The sequence below is a fragment of the Neovison vison genome, chromosome 4 (assembly GCF_020171115.1).
Source record: "Neovison vison isolate M4711 chromosome 4, ASM_NN_V1, whole genome shotgun sequence".
In the NCBI taxonomy this organism is placed as follows: Eukaryota; Metazoa; Chordata; class Mammalia; order Carnivora; family Mustelidae; genus Neogale; species Neogale vison.
In genome coordinates, this window is record NC_058094.1 from 34,899,167 (window position 1) to 34,920,538 (window position 21,372).

The following is a 21,372-nucleotide window of genomic DNA, read 5'->3' on the forward strand; positions in this document are numbered from 1 at the left end:
CAGATGGGAGATGATGAATCCATACAGGAAGGAACAGAAATGATTTTAGTTTTGGTAATGTTGAGTCTGAGGTGCCTGAGAACATCTTTCTCTGAATCTCTAGGAATTGTGCCACCACCACACTGTTCCTCCTACCCCTTTTCTCTTTTCTTTCCTGTTTTGAATCACTCCCACAAGCCATGAATGCTCCCTGCTTCTCAGCGTGCTAGGACATCATGCCAGCAGGCCCCACATTCCTGAAGAAGGGACTGGGTCCAGACCTGAGGGCTGGCTGGATGTGGCCACCCGAGGGGGCGGCTCCCTCACAGGAAGGAAGGCTGGCCTGTGGAGGGGGTGGCTCCCCGACAGGAAGGAAGGCTGGCCTGCTGGTTGGGCACAGAGGGGAGCTTCCACTACTGCAGCAGGTGCCCAGGGCCAGCTGCTCCAACCCCTCAGGCTCACATCAACAGGATGGGACAGCCCAGGCGGAAGGAAGCCTACAGGAAGGGACACCCCTGCAGACAGAGTTGGGGCATGGAGTGGAGGGGAGACAGGAAGAGCTGCCTGGGCTGCTGAGCTGGCGCCCCTCCAGCTGATTCAGGAGAGGCAGTGACAGAAGGCCATTCCATCCCCAGCCCTGGTCAGCTGTTATTATTACTGGTGTTGTTGGCTATCCTGGGCCTTGGCTAAGCCAGAAAGAAACACTGGAAGACGTTCATGGATTTGCCGGGTTCTAAAATGATTCCCTTCCTATGCTCATTCTGTGGTCATTGGGAAAGAAAGGTCACTTGCCTTAGCCTTTCAGTTAACGCGGAGAGACAAGACGGCTTGAGGAGGGACAGTGATTTGTGCCACGTGTTCAGCCTGTCCAAAGGAGATAAAATCTCCAGTTTGCTTTCAGCTGGGTTATCACTGCCCACCTCTCCCAACAACAGCTGCTGTGAACGGGCACGCAACGGCCAGAAGAGAACGAAAACAGACACGGGCTCCAAATCTGAGGCGCTGGCTCTCCTCCGACCCCCCAGGGAGTCAGAGATGGGGTGGTGGGGTAGAGGGGGTGTGGGTGGCGCCTTAGAGGGGGCGGTGTGCCTTTGACCAGGCGGGCATCCCCGCAGCAACCCCAACTCCAGGCGCGCTTGGGCGCGGGGCGGGCGCCGGGCAACCCTAGGAGACCCTTCCCGACGAGCAGTTTCCAGGCAGGCGCTTCCGGAGGCCTTGGCCCGGAGTGGGGATGGGGTCTACCTTTGAAACAGCCGGCAGACTGCAATTTAAAGTTTGCATCGAGCTCAAAACTCGATTCCGCAGCCGATCGTCCGCGCAACAGAAGGAAAAGAACTAGGGTCTATAGCCTCTCATCACCCCATTGGTCCAGTTCTCAAGGCTTCCTGCAGTCCCCACACCATTTTCTCGGCGGCCTGGAGGAAGGATGGGCGGGGAGGGCAGGGGCGGGCACTGCTGCCTGCAACGCAGAAGGGGAGGGCGAGTCCGCTCCGGTGGCCGGGGCGTGGGCGGGGGGCCCCCCCACAGAAGCAGGTGTCGGCTCAATGACAGGGCTCACCGCCCTGCCCTCCCCGCCTCCGTGCTCCCCACAGCTCAGCGAGGCAAAACCCAGTAAATGCTCGAGAAATGCAGCTCAGTCGGTCAGCGGGCTCTGCTTTCTTGCCAGACGCCTAAGAGGACGGCGCTTCCAAATGCAAATCTCTTGGCTCGGGCGCCTTGGCTAGCAGCCGCCGCCTCCCCCGCCCGGCTGCCCGGCGTCCCGCGCGGCGGGACAAGATGGGGCCCCGAGGAGAGGGGACGGGGCGGAGCGGGCATCCCTCCCCACCTCCCACGTGGGGCCGGCCCTCCGCAGGGCCTGGGCGCGCCGCCGCCGCGCCTCCGGGCTAGGCCCCCGCTCGCGGCACCGCCCCCTAGGCCGGAGCGGAGGACGGCAGGGGAGGGTGGGCGAGGGGTGGGGGGTGTCACTGAGTCAGGTGGCGTTGGGAGTTCCCTCGGGCTGGGCCGAGGGAACACGCTGCCGGGGATTGTGTACACGCTCCACTGACACAAGCTTCACGCTGCCGGGCAGCCGCTGATCACGCGTGGCCCCGGGAGCTCATTGGCCGACGCCTCACACACCTTTGTCGATGATTGGCCGGCCGCAGGCTCCGCCCCCACCCCCGCCCGCGGCGCGGGGCAGGCGGAGAGGCTACCTGAATGGGGAGGGGGCAGACGGCGCGGAGCGCGGCGGCGGCGGGAGCGGCGTCGAGTGTCTCCGGGCGTCCGTCTGTGGCCAAGCAGCAGAGCAGCCAGTCAGCTCGCGGCCGGCGGCCAGGCAGCCAACCATGCTCAACTTCGGCGCTTCTCTCCAGCAGGCTGCGGTAAGTCACCTGGGGATGCCCCAGTCCTTCCCTTCCTCGCTGCGTCTGAGGGGCCAGCCGGGGCACTAGCCCCGAGCCCTTGACATCAGCGGCGTCTGCTGCAGCGGAGTCCTGGGGGAGGAAGGGGCTTTCTGCCTGCACACTGGGTATTGGTGAGGGCGTGTGTGTCACGGAGTGGGTCAGGACAGGCGGATTGGGATCTACAGCCGAAGGGACCGGGGTCTTACTCAAGGTGTCATGAGGGGAAGGGGTAGCTCCGCTGGGAGACTTGAGGCAGTTGAGGGGGAGGATAACTGAAAGGGTGCGAGGAGGGGGCTGCTGCCCGGGCAGCGAGGACAGGGGAAGGTGTGGAAAGGGAAGGGGGGTGACAAGGGGGCTACCCTGCACCTGGCACCCGGGAGAGATGCCGCCGTCTGGATCAGGAATGCGACCCAGGGCGGGAGGGGGCTCCTTACTGGCATTTGAGGGGCGGGGTGTCCACAGGAGAGGAGAGGGGGCTGCCCCTTTCGGGGGTCTGAGCCGAGGCTTGTGGTACTGGGGCTGCTCAGCAGACAGCCGGGGCCGGGGGGAGGGGGCTCCCGGCGTGGGGGCGGAGGAGTGGCACGTGGGCCCCGGACCACCCGGGGGGACGAGGAGGTGCGCCCCCAGACGTCGGCTGGGGACTCCCCATCCCCCGCGGGAGCAAGTGGCCGCCTTCTGAGGACCCCCTCGGAGGGGGTAGGGAGATGCCTTGGGGATAGGAGGGTGGAAAGCGGGAGCCAGCAGCGGGGCGGGGGATGTGGGCGGGGGGAGCCGGGGCCGCGAGACGCGGGGGCCGCGTGTCGAGGCGGGAGCCGCGGGCCGTGGGGCCGCGCGTCTGGAGCCGGAGCCTGTGGGGGCTGCACGTCTGGGAACCCGTGGAGACTCGGCGGGCGGAGATGGAGCTGCCGGAAACCGCGGGGAGGGGGCGCAGCGTCTGCGGGAAAGACGGGGTGGTCTGAGGTCCTGCGGGCGGCGTGGGCGGGAAGCGCCGAGGGCTCGGCCGGATCCCCGGGGGCTGCGGCCGGGAGGAGGGCGGGGGCCGGGTTTCCGCGGGGACCCGGCTCCTCCTCTGGCAGCTGAGGCGGAGGCCGGGGGATGGGCCGGGAGCGGGTGCGCCCAGGGAGCTTCTCGTCCCGGAGTGACCCAGCCCCGGCCTCCGCCAGGGGCGGCAACGAGGCCCAGCCCCGCTGTCGGTTCCTAAGGGAACGGCGGATCTCCGGGAGCGGGGAGGGGCGGGCGCTCCCGGAGCCGGCGCCCGCGGCCCCGCCCCTCCCCGCGGGCTCGGGCGCGCACTGCCGGGCGGTTGGCGGCGGTGCCCGCGGCCCCTCCCCCGGGCCGGCGCGAGGGCGGGGGCCCGCGGGCTCAGGAAGTAGGTGAAAGGTGACGGCGCGGCAATTCCCAGTTCACGTTTCCTGCGCGGCCGGGAGCAGCCGCTGATCACGCTTTGTTCACATGCCTCGCCCCCTCCTCCCCCGCGCCCCCCGCCCTTCACGGTCCAGCCAATCCGGGCCCGAGCCGCCGGGCAGGCTGGCCAATGGCGGGGGCAGGGGCGCGGGGACGTGCGAGCGGCGAGGAATGTTCCCAGTGACTCACCCGCGAGCCTCATTGAGGTTAGGGCGGCCCCATCCGTCTGTCCCCGCCAGCGAGGATCTCCCCCGCCGTCCGCCCCCGCCCCTCGTCTGCCTCCCCCGCCCGTCCCTCCACCCGTTCTTCCCTTTCCTGCCTCGCGCCCCACTCCCTTTCCTCCCCTCCCCGCTTCTCTTCCTGCCCTTCCCAGCTCACACTCCCCTTCCCTGCTGGCCTGCCTTTTCTTTTCTTTCTTTTTTTTTTTTTTTGCATTGGCGTCTTGGGGCTTTTACACATACAGGCGCTGTCCGTTGCAGCTTACGTAAAGGGGCGCGCGATTATGCAATAGCCTTACTAGTGAAATTTCGAGAGCTGTGGCTCCTTTTCTGAGGATTTCAACATGAAGGGTGTATGCATTTTTTTTTTTTTAAACAAGCATTGAGAATAATACCTTGCAGCGTAAAGAATGCTTTTCGGTATTTTTACACGATCTCTACTTAGACCAAAAGAATGGGATCACATTAATGGATGATGGGAGGTGGTGGGTGGTACCATTTTTTTTTTTTTTTAAAGAGCAGTTCAAGGAACTTTAATATGAAGCATTAAACATTTGATAGAGGGAGCAATACAAATAAATGCCAAGCATGTGCTGTCATTCTTGTCATCAGTAATTTTAAAAATTAAAATACATTCAATTGGACTATTGAAGACTCATTACAGTCAGTTTTTTGCAGATTCTGGGTAGAAGGTTAAATTTTATGATTGGCCATTTTTTAGTAGTATTCCATTAGTTGGTCGGAGTTGTGCATAGCAAACCATTGTGTGAAAAGGAACACAAGCATGAAGAACCTGAAGTTTCAATAAAGCTTTGGGATTTTTCCACATATTTCAATGTATTTCTCCTTACTGGAGATAATCAAGCTATGAAAGATTTCAAGTAACCTAATGCAGTAATTTTAAAGAGCCGCTGAGGATTTCTGTGCTGTTGACTTCATTCTAAAGTGGAAAGTGACTTTCCAAAGGTCAGATCCATATCATCAGGACAGAGCTCTGTGCACTATACTTACCCTTTTTAAGAGAGGTGTGAGGTCCGCCCCCCAATTAGGAACTGGTATCTCAAAAGTCCTCATGCCACACCTGTAGTATTGAAAAAAGAACTTTTGTGGAGACTTCCTTTAGTTATTTTGTCTGACCTCCGTTGCAAAGGCTACTCTGGGAAGAATATAAAATTTCTAAATCAGGTTCTTTTTTTTTTCGGATCATATATGCATTGCTATCTTTAGCCTTGGTCTCCTTAATGGTAATGATGTGCTCCTTTCTCCCTTGCAAGGATATCAATGTTTAACCCTAAGTGCGAAAGAATGAAAATGAAGATTTTATTTTTACCATTACCATTAGTTGGAGTGAGAGAAAATTATTTCAGAAACTTGGGAAGTTGTGTAAATTGTAAAGAAAAAAGTTTGCATGTTGTTCTATGTGTTACTTGGATGTCAAGAATATGCTTGTAATCATTTGATCTTTTTTTCTCTTTTTTTTAGGAGGAAAGGATGGAAATGATTTCTGAAAGGTCAAAAGAGGCTCTGTTTTCATGGAACAAAACTACAGAAAAGAGTGATTTTGAAGCTGTAGAAGCACTTATGTCAATGAGCTGCAGTTGGAAGTCTGATTTTAAGAAATACATTGAAAACAGACCTGTTACTCCAGTGTCCGATATGTCCGAGGAAGAGAATCTACTCCCGGGTACACCTGATTTTCATACGATCCCGGCATTTGTAAGTATTCCTGTTTTTAAGTTGAGAATGCAGATGACAGAATATTTTTTATCATTTACACAATGAATTTAATTTCTCATGCCTATTGCCTGTATATTTTTCTTTTCTAGTGTTTGACTCCACCTTACAGTCCTTCTGACTTTGAACCCTCTCAAGTGTCGAATTTGATGGCATCAGCGCCATCTACTGGACACTTCAAATCATTCTCAGATGCTGCCAAGCCTCACATTGCTGCACCTTTCAAAGATGAAGATAAGAGCCCAGTATCTGCCCCCAAACTGCCCAAGGCTCAGGCCACGAGTGTGATTCGTCACACAGCTGATGCCCAGCTGTGTAACCACCGATCTTGCCCAGTGAAAGCAGCCAGCGTTCTCAACTATCAGGACAATTCTTTTCGAAGAAGAACCCATGTAACTGTTGAGGCTACAAGAAAAAACATCCCCTGTGCAGCTGTGTCACCGAACAGATCCAAGTGTGAAAGAAACACAGCGGCAGATGTTGATGAGAAAGCAAGTCCTGCACTTTATGACTTTTCTGTGCCTTCCTCAGAAACCGTCATCTGTAGACCTCAGCCAGCCCCTGTGTCCCCACAACAGAAGTCGGTGTTGGTCTCGCCACCTGCAGTGTCAACAGGGGGAGTGCCACCTATGCCAGTCATCTGTCAGATGGTTCCCCTCCCTGCCAACAACCCTGTTGTGACAACAGTCGTTCCTAGCACTCCACCCAGTCAGCCACCAGCTGTCTGCCCACCTGTTGTGTTCATGGGCACTCAGGTGCCCAAAGGCGCTGTCATGTTTGTCGTGCCCCAGCCCGTTGTTCAGAACCCAAAGCCTCCAGTGGTCAGCCCAAATGGCACCAGACTCTCCCCTATTGCCCCTGCTCCGGGGTTTTCCCCTTCCGCAGCAAAAGTCACTCCTCAGATTGACTCCTCCAGGATAAGAAGTCACATCTGCAGCCACCCAGGATGTGGCAAGACGTACTTTAAGAGCTCTCATCTGAAGGCCCACATGAGAACACACACAGGTACCAACCACTTCTTGTGTCTTAGAAAGTTAGATACGTATTTTTAGGCCATGATCACAAATATGAACCAAGCATGTTAAAGAAGAGCTTCCTTTATTAGCCAGTTCAGTGGCTTATACTACCACTACAAGTTCCTGCAAAAGATTTCCTCAAAGTGTTTTTGTCTTAATTTCTCAAATGATTCTTAAGTGTCTGAGTAGCTTAGTAAAGAATCTGTAAAGCCTTCGTACCATAGTTGAAGTCAGAAAGCCTTTTTATTTTTGGCTTTTTATAAAGGGAAGTTTTCTATGAATGTGACAGAGTGAAAGTTGAAAATAGAGCAGTACACATGTTCACTTAAACAGTTGATTCATTTAGTTGCTTTTATTTTGAAAAGATTCTCTTTAGATATTTAACATGTATATCTTTAGATATAATTAGATATGTAATTTCCAATGATTTGGTAAATACATGTAATGATGATCTGAATTTCTTTGTCTCAGGAGAAAAGCCTTTTAGCTGTAGCTGGAAAGGCTGTGAAAGGAGGTTTGCCCGTTCTGATGAACTGTCCAGACACCGGCGAACCCACACGGGCGAAAAGAAATTTGCTTGTCCCATGTGTGACCGGCGGTTCATGAGGAGTGACCATTTGACCAAGCATGCCCGGCGCCATCTGTCAGCCAAGAAGCTACCAAACTGGCAGATGGAAGTGAGCAAGTTAAATGACATTGCCTTACCTCCAACCCCTGCCCCCACACAGTGACTGCTCAGAAGGTGAGAAGCAGAAGTAACTTTGGTCACAGCCAGGAACCAGTGGTGATGTAAAAACGCTTCCACTGCAAAGTCTGTGGCCCTCCAGTGTGGGCCAAGAGCAGAAGCCCTACAGCCTGAGGAGAAGGCTCGGCCTGGGTTAGAGGACAAGAAGTGCTGCAGCAGCAAGCAGGTCACAGAGTGGCAGGATTCATTTCTTATCACATAAGAGAGATGAGAAAGCTTTTATTCCTTTAAATATTTTTTGAAGGTTTCAGATGAGGTCAACACAGGTAGCACAGATTTTGAATTTGTGTGCACAATTTATTACTTCATTTTCACCATTTATACTTGAGACCAACTTTTCAATGTGATTCTTCTAAAGCACTGGTTTCAAGAGTAGAGAGACTGGAAATAAACATTACGGTACAGAGATGGAGATGGAAAATTGATTTGTATTATTATGAATATTGGCATCTTTTCCTAGTTACCTTGTTTACTATTTCTAGTCTTTCCAGTCAACTTCGTGGATGTAGTTGTTAAATATATCTAGAACTAGCATTTTTATACTTGCTAACATTTGGAATTAAGCAGCTGTATATTGCTGAAGAGGGCCCAAAGAATTGGAATCCTCAGTAATTTAATTGCTTTGAGGTATAGCTACAATTTTTTTGTGTGTTTTTGTTTTGAAAGTTTAACAGATGACTGTATCTAGGCATTTTATTATGCTTTGAACTTTTAGTTTGCCTGCAGTTTCTTGTGTAGATTTGAAAATTGTATACCAATGTGTTTTCTGTAGACTCTAAGATACGTTGCACTTTGTTTAGAAAAAAATTTTGAAGATAAAAATATATTGTAAAAAAGGGATACCAAGAATTTTAGATAACTCCTTGAAAAAGATGGCTTATGTCATCAGTAAAGTACCCTTATATTATGAGGATGTAATGTGTGCTTTATTGAATTAGAAAGTTAGTGACCACTATTCACATGGACAGATGTCCTGTTAATTTATAGGAGTTTTTCATTGGGAGGGTTGGGGGGAGGTGGAACTGGATCAATAAACGTTGGTTAAAACATTCACTTCCGTTAACAGTATTTCTGTTACATTCTGTTGTATAGTGGATGATATACACAGTGGTAAATCAAAAGTAAATTGTTTAAAATATATAGCGAAAAATGGCACTATATTCCCATTTAACGTTTTTCTCTTGGATATTGATTTCTGACATCAAAACTTGGACCCTTGGAAAACAAGAATTTTCTTTTAATAAAAACTTTGTGATTTACAATTTGCACAACATTTCTTTTGTTGTACTTTATATCTTGTTTACAATAAAGAATTTCCTTTGGTATATTTACTTGGTTGGTTGCATTTGTTGAAAACCATTCTCAGTCTAACCATGACAGCGATCACTTATGGTACTATCCAAAGACTTAGTGTCTGAATTTCTCTAGAAGCTTCATTCAAATTTAGAACTGCAGGAGTATATCCCTAACACGCATCAGTTTATAGAGAGTATACGGAGTGAGGCCTGGGATCCACATATTCATTGAGATAATTTGCAAGCCTGCCCAGCTAAAAAACCAACACATTTTAATTTCTATTTTATTTTTAAAGATTTTATTTATTTGACAGACAGTGAGAGAGGGAACACAAGCAGGAGGAGTGGGAGAGGGAGAAGCAGGCTTCCTGATGTGGGGTTCAATCCCAGGACCCCAGGACCATGACCGGAGCCAAAGGCAGAAGCTGAATGACTGAGCCACCCAGGTGCCCCTAAACCAACACATTTTAATCTTCAAACATTCTTCGACATTTTGGTGATTTGGGATTGAAATACATCTTTGGTTCTCAGCAAAACCTTAAGTAGCATTAAGTTAAGGGGCATACCACAGTGAATAATTACAAGCAATGAGACTGCTGCAGCAAATGAAAAGGAGCCTGGCCTGTTAAATAGAGTCTAAATTACTCACACCTAGAAGTTAGATTGGCTCGGGTCATTAAGTGAAACCTTAAATGCAATAAACATACTGGTCCTCAAGCTGTGTGAAAGGTAATACACCTGGGGAGAGAAACACTTGCTAGTGACTTGTCAGTGGGACTAGGAGCTGTAAATGCTACTTGGTGTATTGAGTGTAGTTCTGGAGATTGCTATTTTAGTTGGCTCTGAAACCCCCTTGTCATGAGAGAACATCTTCCACAGCGTCCAGCTTAACCATCGACCTGAAGTCTGGCGCCCTGTTGAACCCATGGAAGGAGCAGTGTAATGTACTCACTTGGCACCAGTCACAAGGCAAGCATCTCGGGTTATCCATGCACCTGTTGCCATTTATTCCTTGGAAACTTAACACCACCCAAGTTCAACACAGCTGCTGGGGAGGGGCCTTGCTGTTCTTTGGTTTCTACACTGGGATCCTGGACTATCCTGACTCAGTTCCTCATGATGGTAGGTCTTCAGAAGTTGGGAGTACAGGAAGGTAGCTGACCTCGTACCCACCGCCTTGTAATGACATGGGCAGAGGAAATGTGCCACCCATTGCTGTGCTCCTATCCTAGTTGGCATCCAAGTCTTTACCTTAGAAATTCCGTGAATCAAATTATTTTAACCGAGTAATATATTTTTATATTTGAGTTGAATGTTCATGCAGGCTCTCATCTTGATGAAAAAATTGTCCCCAAACAAGAACATTTGGAGCATATAATGATAATGTATTTGTGTAGCTTTAACACTAGTTTTGGTGGTTTCCTGTCTGACATACAAGTTGGACCATATGAAATTGCTGATATGCAAGCTGTTCTAACAGTTCATTCTTTTTAGATAATTTTAGATTTAGGGTTGCAAAAGTAGAGTTCCCATTTACCTTTCATCCAGCTTTTCCTTGTAACATCTTACATAGTCCCAGAACATTTGTCAAAACAAAGAAATTAATCTTGGTACAATACTATTAACTATAGACCTTGTTTGGGTTTCACTAGTTTTTCTACCTATGTCTTTTTTTCTATTAGAGGACCTAATACAGGATCTCAAACATTTACTTGTATAGAGTTTTCTCCAGTCTATAGTCGTTCTGTCTTCTCTTGTCTCTCTTGAATAGTACTTGTCGGTTATTTTATAGAATGACCCTCAGTTTGGGTTTATGTGATGTTTTCTTGTGACTAGATTGAAATGATGTGTCATTTTGGAAAATACCAGAATGATATCCTCACAACATCATATCAAGAAATACATGAAATCTGTATTCCTGGTGATGCTAACCTTGATCACTTAGCTAAGTGATGTCCAAACTTTTCCACTGTAACCTGTTTTTCTCTTTATAATTACTAGCTATTTGGAGAGAGGTATTTTAAGATGAATAACCTGTTTCTACTTACACCTTTGCCCACTCAGTATGATTTTATGGAGCTTGTTTATGGCAGTTATTACTGTGATAGACTAATAGCAATTTCTTATTTCCTTCATTATTTACTAACTGGAATTCTGGGGGAAAGGCTTGTTGCTTCTCCTGCATTTACTTATGTATTCAGTTATTTATGTCACTATGGAATTAGGAATATTTATGTCATTCTTTGAGTAATACTTATTTTTGTGACACAACTGTTCCAGGTTTAGCCCTTGTTCTTCCATTATTCAACTGTTTTTGATTGACAAAGATGGACATTTCAAAGAGGTTCAACCTACCATGTCTCACTGGAATGAGAGCTGTTTGGTGTTAGTAATTTGACTTTTTGAAAGTTTTCTCTATCCACATTGCCACCACTCATTTAATTCACCCTCTTTCACTTAAACAACCTCAGCTATCCCAAACGAGTCTCATCTTGTCTCCTACCATCCAGCCTCCTTGCCAGTCTTTCAAAAAGGCAAACTAGACCATGTCACTTCCCCATTTAAGACATTTCAAAACCTTCCCAGTGCTCTTAGGATCAAGTCTAGGTCTCTTAGCATGGTCTAGAATGGTCCCATCTAAGAGCAATATAATGTGAGCCACATATGTAATTTGAAATTTTCTAGTAGCCACATCAGAAAAAACCTTTTTAAGGGTTTTTTAAAAAAGATTTTATGTATTTATTTGACACAGAGAGAGAGAGAGAGGTCACAAGTAGGCAGAGAGGCAGGAAGAGAGAGGGGGGGAAGCAGGCTCCCCACTGAGCAGAGAGCCCGATGTGGAGCTCCATCCCAGGACCCTGAGATTATGACCTGAGCCAAAGACAGAGGCTTAACCCACTGAACCACCCAGGTGCCCCAGAAAATTTTTAAAATTAATTTTAATATTTTTATTTAACACCATATGTCCAAAGTCTTATCACTTCAACATATAATCAATATAAAATTATTAATGAGATATTTTATCTTTTTTTTGCACTAATCTTCAAAATACAGTATCCATTCCATGTGCACAGCACATTCGGTTGGAAGTAACCCCATTTCAAGTGCTCAGTAGCTGTAGGTAGCTAGCGGCTGCTGAAGACACGGAGCTGAGCTAGGAGACCCCACACCGCTACCAACCTCTCACCACTTTCCACCTTATGCAACATACCATGTCCAAGCTCTGAGTCTTCACATATGCTATTTCTTCTGCTGGAAATATTTCCCTGCCCTTTCACTTTGACATTTCTGCTCTAATAATTACACTTTGCCAAAACTGCTTAATGTCTTTTTCTCCTTGACTGTAAAACTCCACAAAGACAAGGACCCTGTAAGTCTTGCTCACTGCTCTATCACCAGCCTCTAACACAGTGCCTGACACACAGCAGGGGCTTCCTAAATTTTGTCAAACTGAAAATTGAACTGAGGGGAGGTCTGTGCAACTTTAGGGAGTGAGAACAATTAAGGAGTTGTTAAATGACATGCAGGGTACAGACAAAGGCGATGAAAAGCTGAAGACTGCCTTTTTCTTCTTCCCATCAATCTCTGCTAGTGCTGGAGGGACCATTCACACCACCTTCCAAGCTCTCAAAGAGTTGCATGGAATTTAGGGTCTTGTCATTGTATTTTTAACTGGGCAGGGAAGAAATCTGATCAAGATGGACGAATGCAATGTTCACCTCTCTGTGAGTCTAATTCCTCAGCCTGGAATGGCTCAGCTCTCATCCCAGTCTTTCTCTTTGGAGGATACTCAGAATGAGGCGGGGTCATGAATGGGGACATTCACTGAGAGCACTGGACAGTCGGCAAAACTTGGAGTCAAGAGAAATCTTTTGGGAAATGAAATCAAGGGACATCTTAAGGGAAGACTTTTCTAGAGATGATTTTGTGTGTGTGCACGTGTGTGTGTGTGGGTGTGAATCCAGTTCTGGCATTTTTCTGACCAGCTTAAAAACAGTTTGGGAAAAGCCTTAGAGTTAGTTCTCAAATGGAAAGGCCTCTAATTTTCTACACAGGTAGCTGTGCCCTAGAGAAGGGGTAGGGGGAGAGCACTGATCAAATTATAAGACCTGGTGTATTGGGGTTCTCCAGAGAAAGAGAGTCAACAAGATTTATATAAACAGATTGATGATAAGGAATTGCTTCATGTGGTTAGAGAGGCTGGCAAGTCCCAAGATCTGCATGGGCAAGCTGGAGACCCAGGAGAGCCGCTTGTACAGTTCCAGTCCAAATGGAGGTAGTCTCAAGACTCAGACTCAGGAAGAGCTGATGTTTCAGTCTGAGTATGAAGCCAGGAAAAAACTGCCTTTGAGGCCCAGCTCCAAAGATAGTCAGATAGCAAGTAACCCTCTTTACTCAGTCTTTTTGCTGTAGTCAGGCTTTCAACTGATCGGAGAAGGCCCAGATTGGGAGGGCAATCTGCTTTACTCAGGCCATGATTCAAATATTAATGTCATACAGAAACACCCTCGCAGATACAACCAGAATAATGTTTGATCAAATATCTGGAAACTCTGTGGCCCCATCAAGATGACACACAAAATTAACCATCACACCAGAATTCTAGTTCTGGTTATACTTACAACTAGTTTTTTCCTTGAGAAAGTTGCTTGGTCATTTTGGGTCTCAGCTTCTACTTTTAAGAACAGGGCCGAGCATACCCATCTTTTTTTTTTTTTTTTTTTTTTAGATTTTATTTATTTATTTGACAGAGAGAAATCACAAGTAGGCAGAGAGGCAGGCAGAGAGAGAGAGAGGGAAGCAGGCTCCCTGCTGAGCAGAGAGCCCGATGCGGGACTCGAACCCAGGACTCTGAGATCATGACCTGAGCCGAAGGCAGCGGCTTAACCCACTGAGCCACCCAGGCGCCCCCGAGCATACCCATCTTATTCAGCTCACAGAGCTACTGGCAAGCTTAAACAAGGTTATGGATACAAAAGCTCTTGGAAAGTATAATACATTTTGCACTGGCTGGCGCTATACGGCACCTGCATCTGGGAACATAAGTATGGCAGTACCTGTATGAGAATCCCCATGTAGGATGGGAAAAAGGAGGCCACTCAAAGCTGGGAAGATTAGAGAATTTTAATAGCCAGGGTTTTTATACTTCTACCTATGTATACTTATACTTTATACTTTTTATACTTCTACCTATGTATCTAATTATCTGGGGGATACATTTACAGCAATTGTCATTACAATGAGGCCAGTCAAATGGGAAGGAAGGCGTGAAGAATTAAGGGAATGGCATTTACTGAGCATAGCTAAAGCATGGACACTTGCCATTTGATTATAAAGTACAAATCTGGACAGAATTACCAGAGAAGCATCCAGTCTATGAACTATGTCATATCCAGTCTATGACTTTATGGAGTCTGTCCATTCATGGAGTTTCCTTTGTTGTTGTTTTTTAAGAGTTATTTATTTATTTGACAGAGAGAGAGAGATCACAAGTATGCAGAGAGGCAGGCAGGGTTGGCGGGAGGGGGGAAGCAGGCTCCCTGCTGAGCAGAGAACCAGACGTGGGGATTGATCCCAGGACCCTGAGATCATGACCTGAGCCAAAGGCAGAGGCTTAACCCACTGAGCCATCCAGATGCCCCTCCTTTGTTCTTGTAATGACCCCTGCTTTTGTGAATTCTCCAAGTCTGAGCTTAGTTAATTCATAAGAAAGTGCCCAATATTGGATGCTGTATAAAATGGCTAAAAATGTTTTAAGGACCTATAGGAGTTGGAACCCCAGGGTCAGCATGAGTGATAAAAACATCTTTCCTCCTAGAAAATTATCAGGCCTCACCTTTGCCAGGTCTTCCTAGATAATATGATCTCCTCCTATTAACAGACATGTTCCAAAGAAGCATAATTTTCTTATCTTTGGCTTATTGTTCCAATGGAAGGAATAAAACCAAATGGGGTCATGGTAAATGAGGTCCATTGTTTAAAGCTCCCCCTGCCAGCTGACATTCTAATCTTGACAGAAACTCAGACATTCTTGGCTTTCTTCCCTGTGGATGCCAATAATCCCAGTTTGACCTTGATTGACCAGTGTGGCAGTGGGATGCTAAAAGGTAGAAATACCCCCAAATATGAAAAGGTGGTGATACCTGATCTTTCTTTGACTTTCTGGGGATAATTTAATTTTAATTCTCAGTTTAGCCACTGGTCAGTGGAGGCACAGTCTAGGTTTGGAAAACTCTGTATGAAATTCTGGGAAGAAAGAGGGAAGATGGGGTGTCTTGCTGGCTCAGTTGGTTAGGCATCTGCGTTCAGCTCGGGTCATGATCCCAGGGTCCTGGGATGGACTCCCACATTGGGCTCAGTGGGGAATCTGTTTCTCCCTCTCCCTGCTGCTCCGCCTACTTGTGCCACCCCCTCTCTCTTTCTCTCTCTCTCTCTCTGACAAATAAATAAAAATTTTTTAAAAAGAAAGAAAAAGAGAGAAGTTAAGAATAATCCAAAGTGATGAAGGGATGATCACTGGTAGGCCTTGATAGATTAGATTAGATTCTCTGATTAGAATATCTGAACCTTGAATATCAGTTTAAAAAGGTACCCTTTCATTTTGCACAGTCTCACTGAAAAGATAAATATAAGCATTGAGTGTTTATTACTACTGGACAAAGTAAAACAGGGTGTCTCTGTAACAGGAAACTTCTCCTAGGGCCATGGACCCCATGTGCTGTTATCAGCTCTGTACTTTCCGTAATTATGAGCTCAGCAACTTAATTTCATGGCTCTGTTTCATTAGCTATAAAATGGGGATTCTAATGCTTCACGGACCTGCTTCCCAAGAGAGAATTAGGTCTGAAAACTCTAAAAATAAGCAAACAAATGCTAAGAGAGCTACCCCAGGACAAGGTGGGTGGGTGGGTGGGGGACTACTGCATTGTTATAACTCAGATCAATCCTGAAGACAGAAAAGTCTCCAAAGTTTCTAATGTCAGTTAGAAATTGTGATGGTATGGTCCCTCTTAGGTGGGATGACCAAACTCCAAATGTTCCCAGTTGAAGGATAGAAGTCTGGGATCAAGGTCTCAGTGAGGCTGGTTTCTTCTGAGGCCTCTCTCCTCGGCTTGAATATGGCTGTCTTCTTGTATCTCTGCATGGTCTTCCTGCTCTATCTGCCTGTGTCCTAATCTCCTCTTCCTTTAAGGACACTGGTCATAATGGACTAGAGCACCTTCCAATTACCTTATTTTACCTTATTAATTCTTTAAAGACCCCATTTCTAAGTACCATCACATTCTGAGGTACTTAGGATCAAGACTTCAACATACGAATTTTGAGATGACAAAAAGCAGCCCTTTATATTGGTCAACCCATGTCAGTCTGTATAGCTCCATCTTAATACAAGGAGAGCAGTGTTTTCTAAACTGGTTTTAAGTTCCTATTTCCAGTGTCTGGGAAATTTCCTATGCATCCTCAACCCCCTACCCCAAGTCACACAGTGACATCAGGCCCAATGCCATGTGTCATTCTTAGCCATCAGGGAGACATATTTTTCTGTGGTGCATTTGGGTATTTCTTAATTCTAGAATAATCTTTATCCTCAACAAAGTTTTCCTTCATTACATACTTATAAACATTACTCGTAATGTAATTTGACAATCCTTTCTTCTTTCTTAATTATATCAAAAGATAAGCTTGTTTTACGGCAGATATAAATCAGATTCAGAATTCTCTGCCTGATCCCAACAATATCATGAATGGAAGAGGCATCATGATGGTCTTTTGATATCCATGTTTGCATTTGCTCAATTTTATTTTTTTCTAAGAGATTAAATATTCTCTTTCCAAATTTAAATGTAGTTCAACCAGGAAAATTCAGTCAAGACTAGAGTCAGCCTTGCTGGTTGGAGATACAAGCTAACCCTCTTGCCTTCCAACATCACTTAACACATCCATTCTATTCTTTGTCAGTGTGGCTCTAATAACAGCAAACTTCAAACAGAAAGGGACCCCGGGGTGGGGGGTGCCTGGTGGCTCAGTCAGTTGAGTGACTGACTCTTGGCTTCAGTTCAGGTCATGATCTCAGGGTCCTGAGAATGAGTCCCACACCAGGCTCTGCACTCAGGGCAGAATCTGTTTGTCCCTCTTCCTCTGCTCCCCATCCCCTTCTCTGTGGAATGGATAAATAAAATCTTAAAAAAAATAAAATAAAAAAGAAAGGGAGCCTGGGTCCCCATCCCTGTAAGGATCATAATAGTGAGTTCGTCAAATATTTCAGGCACTCTGCTTTTCAGACTCATGCTAGCATTGCACTTGTCCCCCGGGTCATGCAGTCAGCTCTGGCTGGGGTCATGCAGTCAGCTCTGGCCAGTTCAGGTCTGTGAACAGAAATGCCCTGTGTCACTTCTTGACCAGAGTATGTAACTCCCCATGTTAGGGCCCCCAGAACTGTCTTTCTCTCCGTTATGGTGACCAGCCAAATTCCAGCTAGTCAACCTTAGCTCTGGAACATGTATGACAAGGAGTGAGAACTACACCTTTGTAGTTTTGAGACTTTGTGATTTGGGGTGGATTATTAGTTGCCAAGGGATAACCTTGACTTATAAATGTATGTATACTGACAAAGTCCTTTCCTCCCATTGAGGCTGCCTTGCTCTAAGTGAATTTATTTGCCTTCCTCCTGGGATCATTTCACCATATCATGAGATATTAAGGGGGTATGTCTGTAAAGGAAAAAAAGACCCATTACACTTCCCTCCATGACTCTGGGTAACTTCTATTTGTGTAGATAAATGGGGCCATATTCCAGTTCATGGATCCTGAACAGGAAAGCCCTTCCACAAGGTGTTCAGTCACGTCTAGCTAGTCTGTCTAGAGAGGAAAGCAAGCTGCCTTAGCCCTTCCCCACCATACCACCAACACCCTATTTGAGCTGGTGGAAATGAAGCAAAGGTTCCAAACCACTGTTTGACTAGTACGATGATACCATCCTAGATAATGCACAAGGCATCTTGGAATTAAGGCTTTCGTTTTGAGGTTCCCAAGCATTTAATGGGGGCAGTCTACTCCTTTCATCTGAAGCATCTTGTGTCTAAGGAGGAAGGCTGGAGGGTACAATCCTGGGGCGGGGGGTGGTGGTGGTGGAAGCTAATAGTGAAGGGTGAGCAGGTCTTTCGCAGCATTTTGTGCTCAGTGGCTCTAAGGACCAGAGAGAACGAGCATGGGTGGAGAGTGGCCACCTTGTGCCTGGTTTTGATGGGGAGGATATTACAAATGCTAGACGGGTAAAAGGCTGATCTTGTTCCCTCAATATTTTAAGAAGGCAGAGTATCATGATGGCCCAAAGCCTGAGGTGTAGATGGTCATTGACTTGCAAATCCTAGCTCCACCATTTAGTGACTCTGTGACTTAGGGCAAGTTTGGATTAAGTATGAAGATGGAATGAATTAGTAGCTATAAGGCACGAAGGACGCCTGGGACCCAATGAGCAGAACCTTGCAGAGTTGATGAGAAATACGGCATTCTACATTTCCAGTGCCCCCAAGCAAGGATCCTACCTGGGGCGAGACTCACCTATTCAGATCTCTGGGGCGGGGGAGGGGGGTAGGATTTTGACAGAGGGGTTTATAGGGAGGATTTTTCTGGCAGGCAATTTTCAGAGGACATGTGTGCTTGTCCCCTGCTTGTCCCTGCTTGTCCCCTACTTTGAGTGGAAGCTGGAGCTACAGGCCAGCTTCCTGTCCCCAGGCCTGTTGCTTGGGGGAAGAGGTGTTTAACCTTTTTTTTTTTTTTTCCCTGAATCTGAATGCTTTAGGGATTATTTAGGTTTGTGTTCAGGCTTTCTTTGGCAGCTGGGAAGTAAAGACTTTTGAGCAGAAGTAAGTGTGGTTGTGTGCAAACCACCCTGTGTCTCTGGGCCTGTGTGCGGGCAGCCTGGGTGGCCTCGGCACTAGTCATCGCCGGACAGACTTGGCTGGAGCCAGGCTCCGGTCCTGGCCTGGTTCCTCTGTCCTGCCTTGGCTGGCTCCACCCTGCCCCTGCCCAGTAGCCGTGTCTGGGATGGGGAAAACAGGGACAGGGATGACTTCAGGTTGGGCGGGTGCTGGAAGGTTCGGCCAAGCCCTGGGCTCAGGCCAGCGGGAAGATCAGAGTGAATGTTAAGGCCCTGGTCCCACCCTCCTGTGTTTGGAAAGTTGAAAACCTTGTGATCTGGGAGTCAAACCATGGTTTTCTCACTTACTTAATCTTGGACATACTGTTCAACTTCTCTGAGCCACATTTTTGTCACATGTCAAGTGGACCGATATTCATATTTTGCGCCGAACACAGTTATTTTAAGACTGGGCAGATACAATGGGTTCCACACAGGGGGCGCAGGAGAAACATTGGCCGGCCTCATCCCCTGCACCCCTTCCTCTGTCCCTGTTGCAAAAGCATCGTGTCAGTGCTCATTTCTGCTCATGTTAACTCTGCTGGTCTCTTGTCTAGAAACCTCTCTCTCCTCTCCACTTTATATACACAAGTCTCGTCCACTAGAAAAGTCCATTTCCAGGCAGGAAAGGATAAGGGCCCCTCCAGAAACCAGTTGGATCAAATCTGTGTGAGTTTCCCAGCGCTGCTGTCACAATGTGCAATAGGCGGGGAAGGGGGGTGCGGCGGAGGAGGGGCGGCAGGAGGGGCTTCAGCGAGAGAAACTGATTGTCCCACAGTTCTGGAAGCCAGATGTCTGAGATCAAGGTCTCAACAGCTCTCCTCTTCCGGTCGCTGGCCATCTTTGGCCTTCTTGGCTTAGAGAGGCAGCACCCTGTCTCTCCCTTCAACTTCCCATGGCCTTCTCCCCGTGTGCATGTTTCTGGGTCCAAAATCCCCACTTCTATAAGGACGTCAGTCCTGTTGGATCAGGGCCGACCCTAATGACCTCATCTTTTTTTTTTTTTAATATTTTATTTATTTATTTGACAGAGAGAGAGAGAGATATCACAAGTAGGTAGAGAGGCAGGCAGAGAGAGAGGGGGGAAGCAGGCTCCCTGCTGAGCAGAGAGCCTGATGCAGGGCTCGATCCCAGGACCCTGAGATCATGACCTGAGCCGAAGGCAAAGGCTTAACCCACTGAGCCACCCAGGTGCCCCCCTAATGACCTCATCTTAACTACATCTGCAACAACCCTATTCCCAAATAAGGTCATGTTCTCAGGTCCCAGGGATTCAGACCTATGAATTGGGCAGGGGGTACGGGGCACAATTGAACCCGTACAGGACCTAGCTCTAAACCCTGGGATTCCTCCTCAGGGTTCCCAAGGCTGGCCTCTGGGAACCAGGGATCCCACCTGCTTTCATCTCCTGGCCCCACCCCGCTTCTCAGTGCCAGCTCACGCCAATTTGGCTATAATCTGGGACTCTGGGGCGCCCTTTCCCTCGTTCTGTGCTATCCCCTATGATGGACTCACAGGACAGGCTTTCCATGTGATTGATTACTCAGAAACAGGGAGGGCTCACAAATCTGGAAAGATTTGAGCCCCTGGAGCAGCTGACAATCCCCACAGAAGCACCCTGGGCCCTAGATTCCTGATGTCCAGGCTCTCATCCATCGGGAGGAAGTTACACATGAGGTGGGTGGTGTAGGTAGGAGTTGGCCACCCTGAAAACCACTTTCCTCCAATCCTGAGATTCTTTTGGAGAGTCTAGGGTCTCAAACCCAAATGTCTATAGGAAGGGTTGGGTAGAACCTATAAAGGAACCAAGCCTCACATGTAGGAAACAAGCAGAGATGTCCAAGGTACCAGTGTCGCTATGAGAAAAAGCAAGTTCTAGAATACTCCGATTTTTCCCCAAAGCTGGAAATCTGGATTCTTTTTTATTGTGGTAAAACACATGTAACATCAGATGTTACCATTTTAACCATTTTAAGTGTACAATTCAGTGCCATTGACTCCATTCATGATGTTACGCCATCATCACCACCATCAGCACAAATCCAGGTTTTTATATCAAACACCCTGATTTTAACTTTGGCATCTAATTCAAATCAAAATAGACCCTTTGTGTTGGCGGGTTGCCAGTTTGGAGCTTCTAGGTCTGGGAAGTGATTATTTGCCATAAATATCAATAAATATAATAAATAATAAATAAATAAATATCATAAATATCAATTATTTGATATTCTGGCCCTGGGATGGTGACGGTTGCCTGAAAGGTGGGGAAAAGCAGGCCTCAAACCCTGGAGACCTGAGGCAGAGCCTGGCGGGGGTTGCCCTTCGGAGGAGCGGGCCCCTCCAGGAGCAGCTGCCAAGGTTGAAGGCCAGCACTCAGCATAGGTATTAAGTAGGACAGTGCCGAGGCTTCCTCTGCAGAGTGGAGGAAGAGGGCCTCAGTAGGGATTGACCTCGGGTTTTTCCTCACCTTGGCAAGTAGAAGCTAGAATGGACTGAATTTGATGAAAGGTAACCTTTCTTGCATTCCTAGAGTCCTGGGGCAGTTTGTAGCCATTACTGTGTGATGTCTACAGGCGTTCACACTCAAGTTTCTCATCTGTGGCTCCTGACTTCCCTAGACCCTGCGGTTCCCAAGGTGGTCCCTATTGGCCATTCAAACCTCCATCCTCTGTGTTTCTTTC

General features: G+C 47.6%; 1 protein-coding gene across 1 annotated transcript; it reads left to right on the forward strand.

The window, feature by feature from the left end:
- The first annotated feature begins 2,195 nt into the window (after nucleotides 1-2,195).
- Nucleotides 2,196-8,804, forward strand: KLF10 (Kruppel like factor 10). Its single transcript, XM_044245180.1, has 4 exons — nucleotides 2,196-2,339; nucleotides 5,465-5,698; nucleotides 5,809-6,721; nucleotides 7,204-8,804. Exons 1-4 carry the CDS (start codon nucleotides 2,304-2,306, stop codon nucleotides 7,461-7,463), a joined length of 1,443 nt encoding a protein of 480 aa, XP_044101115.1. The 5' UTR covers nucleotides 2,196-2,303; the 3' UTR covers nucleotides 7,464-8,804.
- The last annotated feature ends 12,568 nt before the right edge of the window (nucleotides 8,805-21,372 follow it).

Bases quoted from the DNA above. Each gene is read 5' to 3' on its own strand.
- KLF10 (XM_044245180.1), top strand. From the start codon at position 2,304: ATGCTCAACTTCGGCGCTTCTCTCCAGCAGGCTGCG. The intron at 2,340-5,464 runs GTAAGTCACCTG...TCTTTTTTTTAG, and splicing joins CTTCTCTCCAGCAGGCTGCG to GAGGAAAGGATGGAAATGAT. The intron at 5,699-5,808 runs GTAAGTATTCCT...TTTCTTTTCTAG, and splicing joins TTCATACGATCCCGGCATTT to TGTTTGACTCCACCTTACAG.